This window comes from Ailuropoda melanoleuca, chromosome 1 (assembly GCF_002007445.2).
Source record: "Ailuropoda melanoleuca isolate Jingjing chromosome 1, ASM200744v2, whole genome shotgun sequence".
Taxonomy (NCBI): domain Eukaryota; kingdom Metazoa; phylum Chordata; class Mammalia; order Carnivora; family Ursidae; genus Ailuropoda; species Ailuropoda melanoleuca.
The window spans coordinates 67,676,129-67,686,869 of record NC_048218.1 but is presented as its reverse complement, the minus strand read 5'-3'; the positions used below and the strand labels follow the sequence as shown (position 1 = coordinate 67,686,869).

Below are 10,741 nucleotides of genomic sequence, written 5' to 3'. Positions count from 1 at the left end.
ATTTTTGTGTATGGTGTGAGAGAGTGGTCAAGTTTCATTCTTTTGCATGTAGCTGTCCAATTTTCCCAGCACCATTTATTGAAGAGACTGTCTTTTTTCCACCGGATGTTTTTTCCTGCTTTATCAAAGATTAGTTGCCCAAAGAGCCGAGGGTCCATTTCTGGGTTCTCTATTCTGTTCCATTGGTCGATGTGTCTGTTTTTGTGCCAGTACCATGCTGTCTTTGTGATCACAGCTTTGTAGTACAGCTCGATCTGGCATTGTGATGCCCCCAGCTTTGTTTTTCCTTTTCAACAGTTCCTTGGAGATTCGGGGCCTTTTCTGGTTCCCCGTGTAAAATGTTTTGAGAGTGCCTGTTGAGAAGTGGTACAGATGCGGAAACGTTAGCATTTGCGTTTATCGGTAAGGTGACGCAACAGTTGTTACTGCAGCTTTTGCTCTGCATCCGGACGTGGCGACTCCGCATGTTGCAGGTGGAGGAGCTGCCTGGGAGAGGGGAGCTGGGACGCAGTTCTGCAAACTAAACTTTATAGGGTCTATCCTGCCTCTGAGGCTGCATTGCTGTGGGGTGTGAAAGGTTCGTGTGTACCAAAGCGTAGGGGGCCTTTCTGAAGCAGGACAGAGTGGAAGGACACGGAGGAACACAATCTCATTTAAGGCATGCGATCCTGAGGTGCTCAGGGTCCAGCATCCCCCAATTTGGGCGGAAAGGCGAATAGCTGAAACAGCGGCCTTTGCAAGCGTCCAGAGCAGCAGGTGCAATGTTTCCTCCTGTCCGGCAAGGGCCGCTAGGAGCAAGCTCGGGCGCGGAGCCCCTCTCGCCGGCCGCTCGTCTCTGTAGCCCCTCCCCCCGTCCGCAGCCGCGGGTGGGAGAGCGAGGGTACCGCCAGCACGCGTGCGCGTTCCCTCGGTGCGGCTAGTCTGCGTGCGTGAGTGGGAGGTGGCAGGCCTCGGTCTTTGGCCTTCTCCGCTGACTGTTCCAGCGCGACGTCCCCAGCCATGAACCGGTTTGGTACCCGGTTAATGGGAGCTACGGTGACCCCACCGCCGCCGCCGCCGCCGAAAGCCCGCAGCAATGAAAACCTTGACAAAATTGATATGTCTTTGGGTAAGGAGCCGAGTTGGACCGAGTTGGAGTGGGGGGAGGGTGTGGGTGGAACCAAGTATCGCGGTTTGTGGGGGAAGGGGCGGTTGGCCGCAGTTGTCGGTCGAGTTTTTCCTCGCGGGTGGGCGGAACCAAGTCAGGTCCCGCGGGGACGGGGGAAGCGCCAGCTGGTGCGATGGTTGAGCCGGAGGGACTCGGGCGTCCCCTCGGCGGGGCTGTGTCTGAGGAGGGGAAGTGGGGGCTGGCGGCGCTGCGGGCTGGGGGGTTTGGAGGGTCGAGGAACGCTACCACTCGCGGACGATCCCGGCTCTTTGTGAGGAAAACTCCGCGGGTTTCCCCTCAAGTGTGTTTGCTGTGGGCGGTGTCAGGGGAGCGAGGGGAGAGGTCCGACCGAGCCATCCTTGCTGAAGAAAGCCCTTTGAGAGCCCGGCTGGGTCTGCGTTCGGTTGAAGTCGCTGGTTCACGGGAGGGCTTGTTGGGCATTTTGTGTGGCCAGGCCTACGCCTGGCGCGGTGCGGGCAGCGCAGAGACGCCCCCGAGAGTTGGCCATCGCTGCCGGGCGCCAGACCTCGAGGCCCCGTCGGGGCACCCACCCTGGAGCGTTTGTCAGAAAATATCATCAGGCAAGGCTCCATCAGATGGTGTTTTATTAGGAGGTGCCTAGAAAGGCGCACTCTCCTTATCTAGGCCTCAAGTTAGCTAATTAGGAAAAAAAAAAACCGAGGGAGAGATTGACATGGATTAATGGGAAGCCGGCTGAAGTGAGGGGTCCAGCCCCTATAAGGAGGAGTGGGGTGTTTTGGTGAGGATTTTGCAAAAGTAGGAGGGTCGGTGATTCAGTTAAAAATTCATACCTAACACTAGTGAGGCACTAGCCTCTGGCTTAGCCGGTTCAGAAGTTACTTTTTTTGTAGAGATTCAAGTTACCGTTATCAGATGTGGTAGAAGCCTGCTCTTTCTGTGGCCTATAGTTTTTTGAATAAGTGTTTGAGAAGTACCTGGCAGGTGGATACAGAGGTGTGTAACTTTTCCAAGGAAGGTATTTTTCTTTTTTGCTGTGGTTTTCCTGCAAAGTTTTTAGTCAAAAATCAAGAACTCTTGGATTGTTGTGATTACCGCACATCAGAATCTAATACGTGAATTAAGTAAATCGACAGAAATAGTAGGTTTGACCTCAAGTCTTGTCTTAGTGATAGTAGTGAACTCTAAAGAAACGAGAAATCTTTTCGGCTAAGGCCAAGAAAAATTTAATAACGGGTATTTATTGAGTGCTTACCACCTTGCAGGCACTGACCTAAACATTTTATGTGTGTTAACTCGGTTTAGCCCCATAATAACTCTATGAAATTTGTGCTTCTAATGATAAAGAGCATGGAATCCAGAACCACACTGTCTTCAGTTCGGATCCTCTGCCACTTACTAGCCATGTGGTCACAGGCAAATTATTTCTCGTGCTTCATGTGTAAAATGTGGTAATAGTGCTTGTCTGTCTCAGAGGGTTGCTGTATTAAATGAGTCCATAGGCATATATAAACTGCCTCAGAACACTACCTGGTACACAGCAAGCATTATATTTACATAAACACACTATATAGACCATTGTTGTTATTCCTGTTTTACAAAACCTGAGGCATAGAGAAATAACTCGCCCCAAATCATATAGGTCAGAAAACCGTGTCGAGTTGCAGGAAGTGTTAAACCTGTATTATAATAACCAATACATTTTTTTTAAGTTTCTAGGTTGTTTTTGTATGTGTTTTGTTTGGTGGTTAGGATGTTCAAGTGAAGAAAATGGAGGGATAATTCTCTTTGAAGGTAGAAACGGAGTGCTATGATAGCTAAAATAGATGTTGGTTTCTTTTCTCTCCTCCAAGAATAGATAGGTTCAGGTTCCTTTTTTTATTAATTGAGAGTTTTACAGAAATGGGATGAAGAAATGGTACCTTTTTTTTTTTAAGTTTGTTTATTTTTTTAGTAGTCACTATACCTGACCTGGGGCTCAATTTTATGACCCTGAGATCAAGAGTTGCATGCTCGTTCTGAGTCAACCAGGCACCCCGAGATGATACCTATTTTATACAATTATTATGCTTTGTGAATATTCCACTTTATCAGGTCTGCAGAGGTTTAGAATCTGAGTTTTGTTTAAATTGTGACTGTATGAATTATATGAATATTCTTATAGAATATCTTCCAAGGTTACCAATAGCTGGCCTCATTGTAGCTCAGTTTCTTAATTTGAAAATAGGTATTACAATATTTCATAGAATTGTTGTGAGAATTAAATGAATACTAGTGAGAACAACGCTTCTTAGTTACTGTCATGGAAGAAATTTTTTTTTTTTCCCTGATACGTACCCTACCTACCTGAGTAGGAGAAAGCCATTTTCTTCTTTTAGATTGGAAGAATCCACAATCATTTAACTTGAGGATTTAGATGATAAAACATTTAAATATAAAGCGATTTTATATTTTATATGCTTCGCTACTTTTAATTTTGTTATGTTTATACTTTATAAAATGCTCTATTTTAAAATTAACCTGGTTAGTCAAAATTATGCTTCAACTTTTTTTTTTTTTTTAAATGATTCCCCAGCAAATTCATTTTTTGGTGTACTCTCGTGGCTCTGAGATTTCAGACTTCTGGTGAAGAATAAGTAGTACCTTGTTAAAGGAAAGTAGTGTTTCAAAAGTATTCCCTTTCTGCCCCTTGAGAATATAACATGTTCATGTATCTGATTTCATGAAACCTTTTTTCTTTTTTTTTTTTTTTAAGATTTTATTCCTTTATTTGAGAGAGTGAGAGAGCGCGCACAAGTGGGGATGAGGAGGGCCAAGACGGAGAGGGAGAAGCAGACTCCCCACTCAACAGGGAGCCCAGTGCGGGACTGGGTCCCAGGACCCTGAGATCATGACCTGAGCTGAAGGCAGATGCTTAACCAAATGAGCCACCAGGGGCCCCGGAACCTTTTTATTTTAAAACAAATATTTTTGAGTGTCTTGTATGTGCATGAATTTATTTTAGAGGAAGGACTGACTTCAAGAAGATAGCAAAGTACTTTGGAGAGATTTGAATTTTTTTAATGAATATTTGTGATTAAGTGTCTTAAAGATTACTGATGGGTTAGGTAGTGTAATATATAAGAAAGGATTCCCACAATATATAATTCTTCCTTTTACTTCAGAAAATACTAATTATATTAATGTAGTTGTTAGGTTCTTGTATTTAGAGCAGTTTGGAAAGAATAATTGAGGTTAATTAGTTTTGTGAGATTTTATTAAGTTGTTGACCAGGTTTATTTGCTTTACCAATCATCAAAATTAATATTGGAGTTGGGACTGTGGACAAAGTATTTGGATATTTCTTAAATTAGTATTTTTTTTAAAGATTTTTATTTATTTATTTGACAGAGATAGACAGCCAGCGAGAGAGGGAACACAAGCAGGGGGAGTGGGAGAGGAAGAAGCAGGCTCCTAGCAGAGGAGCCTGATGTGGGGCTCGATCCCATAACGCCGGGATCACGCCCTGAGCCGAAGGCAGACGCCCAACCGCTGTGCCACTCAGGCGCCCCTTAAATTAGTATTTTTGACTTCTAGTAATCTTTTGACATTTGTAGATAGAAATCTGAAGTACATTTAGCTTCCTGATCTTCATATTGTTGTGCTACAGTATTAGAGCAATGTGATGTTTGTAAATTACTTTGGGAGAGGTTGAAAGTGTTTTTGAGAACAATGAGGATTTGAAAGATCAGGTAGAAAGCAAAGTAAGGTAATCCTGAATTATTTTGCAAGAGGAGTGGAAAATCCATATTATTTTCTTTTTGTACTATACCTTTATTATGTACTTGTTTTATTTCATATTAGCTGTTGTCTGGTTCTATCAGTAATTTTAAACTTAACTGAGAAGAGGGACTGTATTTTACTTTTGTTTGTTTTCATTCTAGCACAGCCTGTCAGTATGTTAGTTGCACATAGTGTATGCTCAATAAATATTTGCTGAATTGAGGTGAACTTCTTTAGAAATATACACTTTTAATTGAATGATTTTATTTTTTTTATGCTTATGGTTTTATTGGAAGGTGGTCATCTTTAAAAACTAGACATCTCTGTGATTATGGAAAGTAAATATGAATAATTTTTGTAAACAGGCTTATGCTTTTTTGTATGCATCAGGTTAAGAAATACTGTGGATAACAGAAATCTTCATTAATTGGTAGATCTGCTTTGGGCTAGTGAATTGAACTTTTCCTACAAAACTTCTTCAGTGCTGCAAGTATATTGGCTGATTTGACTTTTTATCTTATCTTCTTACAAAAGTGCTTTCAAAGTAGCAAAGAAGTTAGGGACATAGGAAATCTATCAACTAGAAAATGAGACTGAGTAATTGAGTCATTAGATTAAACTGGAAATAATCATCACATCTCGTATATCACAGATGATATCATCAAATTGAATCGAAAGGAAGGAAAGAAGCAGAATTTTCCGAGACTAAATAGAAAACTCCAGCAAAGTAGTGCTCGGCAATTCAGGATGAGAGTGCGATGGGGAATCCAACAGAATTCTGGTAAGTTTTACAAGTAAGGTTTAATAAAGAGCTATTACTTGTGGGTATGCTATCTTTAGTATATACTTAAAACATGGAGGAAATGTATTAGTACCCTTTGTAATTTGTATTTACTCTCAGGTTTTTGTTTAATTTTGAAATCTGGTAAACATTTTAAGTTGCTTTAAATAAGTGATAACCTTGTTTCTTAAAAACATTAGGTCATTTTTAAGGTACCGTGAGTATATAAATAGCATAAGTTATATTTAGGGCTACGGTATTGTAAAGGATTTTACATATCATGAGGTTTTATCTCCTTCCCAGTTAGGTATTTCTTTAACACTCTATCTGGTGGGTAATTACATAGCTCCAGCATATATCCAGTGAACGATCATACTACTCCACAAGACAACTCCATTATTGGAGACAACTCTGTTTACTAGGAAGTTTTCTTAATTTGAATTAAATCTTGCCCACCTGTTAACTCTACAGTTTCTTTTCTATATGAGAACTTTTTAAATATATGGACACTATTCTGCATGGAAAATACTTGCAGACTCTTTATATTATCATCTAGGGCTTTTAGGATTTGTTAAATACTCAAAAGGTAACACTCACAATTAAGTGCCTTAGATGTGACCTAATGATCTTGGAACTGTACATATAAAGTTATTTTTGGCAATTTGGAAGCTTATTTATATACAGCCATCTTGTTCCAAAATGGGTTTAAGGTGGTAACTGAACCCTATTAATTTGATATGACTCATTAATTTTTTTAGCAGTTATATCAGTGTTTTAGAATAAACCTTTGTCCAAATTAAAAGACTCTAGATCTTTTTTTACACATGTAACAAATATTTGATGAACTAGCTCTTAAGTTGTCTTTTATCCTGTGTGTTAAAAAACATGAAAAATAATTATCTGGGGGCTGAGGATGATTTTAATTAGTTCTATCTATATCTAACAGTTAGTATGCCATCATACCCTCAGAATATGTCTGTAACTGAGGTTAGACCCTACACAAAATTTTATTCTTTTCTAATAATTTTTTTTTTTAAGATTTATCTATTCATTTTAGAGAGAGAGAGCACACGTGCGTGCGTGTGTGTGTGCATGCACATGAGTGGGGCGAGGGGCAGAGGGAGCGAATCCCAAGCAGACTCCCCGCTGAGCACAGAGCCAGATGCAGAGCCTGATGAGGGACTCCTCCCAGGGCTCAGCCCCATGTCCCATGAGAGCACTACCTGAGCTGAAACCAAGAGTTGGACACTCAACTGACTGAACCACCCAGGCGCCCCTTCTCTAGTAATTTCTTAAACAGCTGAACCCAAGCGAGTAAATTTTGTGAAAGATATTTAGCTATAGCAAATGAATGTTGAATTCCAGTGGTTTATATTTAAAGATTCTTATAAATCTTACTCAGCATACCGTATTTTAGATGTGATTTGCTTTAAAATAATTTCAGAGTTCACAGAAGCCGGAAGTATATTTGTCAACACTAGCCACATGTTAAATACATGATAAATGCCCTGAACTGCCCAGGTTCTCAGGGTATTTAGAGATGTGATCTTTTACTTAAAGGAATTTCTAGTAACAGAGATAGGACAAAAAGCATGGAGTTGAGAAATGTCATGAGAGAAATTCCAGTAGTACCATAGGACTTTAGATAGATTTTGTGCTAAGAAAATCAGTGGTAATTTAATGGATAAGGTAAAATAGGATCTGGTCCATGAAGGATAAGCAAAGCTTTCCTGTAGTGGGGGTTATGATCTGAGCTTTAAGATAAATGATACCTAGGGGCAGCTTAGGATCTTATAAGATTGAACCTGTGCTTGTTTGTTCTCCAGTTACATGTGACAGAGCCTAAAATAGAACATCTGCTTCTGTCACTGAATGTGCAGAGAGATAGAAGATTGTCTCAAACTCTGATTGGTTAGAAGTTCAGATTTCCACATTGTAACATCAATGAGGATGTTAGCTTGGGGAACACATGAGATAGAGAGCCTTTGGCAGACTCTCAATAAATTATTTTTATTTATGTATTTTTTAAGATTTTATTTTTTTTAAGTAATCTCTACAACCAACTTTGGGGCTTGAACTTACAACCCGGAGATGAAGAGTCTCATATTCTAGTGATTGAGCCAGCCAGGTGCCCCTCTGAATAAATTATTTTTGATGGCTGAACAAATAAGTGAATAAAATCTTCCTAATTCTTGGCCCAAAATATAATTTAGTCACTCATAAATATTTGTAAAAACAACCTGAACGCTCTTCAGTGGTGGAATAGTATACAGCATCAGTTCTCAAAGTGTTGTGCAGGGGCCTGGGGAATCCCCAACATTCAAGGGGTCCACGAGGTCAAAACTATTTTTGTAATAATACTAAGACATTAACTGTGTTTTCAGTGTTACCCTCTCACGATTGTTTTCCAGAGTCTACATGATGTGTAATAATTAAATTGAACGTGGTAGCAGATACGAGAATGTAGCTATCTTCTATTACCAAAGAGATTTGCAAAAATACAAAGCAGTGCTATCATTCCTTTTAAATAGCTTTGGGGTTTTTTGGGAAAATTATTGTTGTTTTTCATTAAAAATATGTTGTTTGCCCTTTAGTGGGTTTATTATTGTTGTTTTAATGAAATAAATAGTTTTTAAATGTTTTAGTTTTCATTTCTAGTATGATAATATCAATAAACATAAACCCACAGAAACAAAAATTCTGGAGTTCTCAGTAATGAAGAGTATGAAGGAGTCCTGAGGGGCGACTGGTTGGCTCAGTCGGTTAAGCCTTTGGCTCAGGTCATAATCTCAGGGTACCGGGATCCAGCTTCACATCCGGCTCCCTGCTCAGTGGGGAGTCTCCTTCTCCCTCCCCCCTTCCCCCACTTGTGCACTGTCTCTTTCTCTCTCTCTCAGATAAATACATAAAGTCTTAAGCAAACAAAACTGAGGTCCTGAGACCAAAAAGTTTGAGAATGGTGTTTCTTTTAGAGGTAGGAGAGACAGGGGAATATTTGTATGTTGCTTTGGAAAGGAGCCAGTAATATGATTGTATTTGCTCTGTGAGTCGACATTTCCCAAAAACCCTTCAAATCTTTGTGTAATTGATCAGACTCCAGAAAGTACTGAGGCAAGTTGATAGGTATATGAGAGAGATTCACGAAGGGAATGGGTTAAGGATTCAAACGTAAGATGAAAATTCCCATCTCTAGTTTTAATTGTTGTCAATCTTGGTCATGCCTGTAGAGCTTTATAAACTAGACTGATGCTCTGTATTTCTACTGAAGCAGAATCTGCCAAAGTTGAGCCTAGGGATTTTTTTTTTTTTAAGCTCCATATGTAGTTCTGGTACATGGCTAGGGTTAAACTGCTCTAGTACAGCTGAAAATGTGAAAGGATCTTTATAGAGGTAGTAGTCGAAGTACTAAGAATGAAGATACCCTGGAAAGATAGGAGAGAGCTTTCTAGAGGGGCTGGAATGGATGAAAACTAAGAAAAGATGGGGTGTCGGGCTGGCTGAGTCTGTAGAGCATGCGAATCTTGATTTTGGGGTTGTAAGTGCAAGCCCCGCATTGGGCGTAGAGCTTACTTTAAAAAAAAAGAAAAAAGCTAAGGACTTACTATATTAGATGATGTCTTTAGTACTTCATAATGCTTTTTGGAATATAAGGCACTTACAAAAGGTAAGAAGGAAGAGAATTGGGACAGTACGAATAGATCTTTCTTTCTTTATGAAATGGGACAATGAAAGGGTGAAAAATAGAACCGTTGCTAAAACTGAGGTACAGCTGATGAAGTTAGTTTAAAGGTATAAAGGGAGGAAGGAGGAATGGATGATCTAAGCTTGCTAGAAGGTAGAGAAGCCACTCACAGAAATAAAAGTGGAAAGAATAATGAGTATGGGGACGATGACTATAGCAGTCAGAAATAGAAAGTACCCAGGAATAGAATTCTATCTTACATTTCTCCTTTTAATCAGTTTTATTCTTGTTAATGAGACTTTCCTCATGAGTCTTTCTCATCTAAGCTTAAAACTTTGGTATAAGAATGGATTCCTTCTCTCTTTAATCTTTCTCTTTGCTAATTCATTCATTCTTTTGGAATACTTTCAAATTTCTTTGTTCCTTTATCATTTCATGTTTGAGTACTACACTAGCATCTGCTTTCTTCCTCCCTCTTTTCATTCAAAGATACTGCTTCTAGACTGATGTAACATGATCATGAACTCTGTGACCCCTCATTCTTTGTCAAGTGTATTCTTTATCCCCACATAAAGCCCTCTGATTTGAGGCCGCCACATTCATTTACTTCTTATCCTTTCCCCATATCTCAATACGCTGTGGTTACCCATGTCTTTGTACTTGTAAGTTTATGCTTATCTCCCTAATCAAATTTTGTCTGCTTTATAAAGCCTAGCTGAGAACCCAATTTTTCTGTAATAATTATTTTTTTCCTTTGGAAATGTATCCTAGATTATATTTTTTACCTTTTATTCTTTAGTTTTTATATTACAGTTTGGAAAGTGGTCAGTTTTTGGAGCCATACTAACTTGCACCTTGATTGATGGCTGTGCCATTTTCTAACTGTGACATCTGGGTAGTCACTGTTCTTTACCTCTTTTGCTCACCTGCAAAATTAAGATGTTAACATCAACCCCATCAAGTTCTCATTTAAAGTACTCAGCACAGTGTATTAACAGAGTTAATGGTATCTGTTTCATATTTAATACAAATAAAAATAACAAGTAGTTGTAGATTTAATTTAAATATACAGCTTCCCTCAACATGCTTAGTCTTTATTTGGTTGCAATTCTAGAAGGAAATCACACATAGAACAACAGTAATTTGGCCAGGCTCACAGCAGAGGAGCCTGATGTGGGGCTTGATCCCATAATGCCGGGATCACGCCCTCAGCCGAAGGCAGATGCTTAACTGCTGTGCCACCCAGGCGCCCCAAGTGTGCGACTCTTGATCATGAATTTGAGCCCCACATTGGGTGTAGAGATTACTTAAATAAATAAAACTTTAAAAAAAACCCAATAATTTGATTTCACAGTTTAAAAAGTTGTGTCTTTATTGCTTTTCCCCTGGT

The 10,741-nt window shown here is 39.8% G+C and overlaps 1 protein-coding gene across 1 annotated transcript in view; it reads left to right on the top strand.

The window, feature by feature from the left end:
- The first annotated feature begins 855 nt into the window (after window positions 1-855).
- Window positions 856-10,741, top strand: part of FYTTD1 (forty-two-three domain containing 1) — a 28,558-nt gene continuing 18,672 nt past the window's right edge. The window contains exons 1-2 of the mRNA XM_002916764.4: window positions 856-1,108; window positions 5,541-5,669. Of these exons, the coding sequence (XP_002916810.1) occupies window positions 1,000-1,108; window positions 5,541-5,669 (238 nt within the window). The 5' untranslated portion in view covers window positions 856-999. The remainder of the gene's footprint in view (window positions 1,109-5,540; window positions 5,670-10,741) is intronic.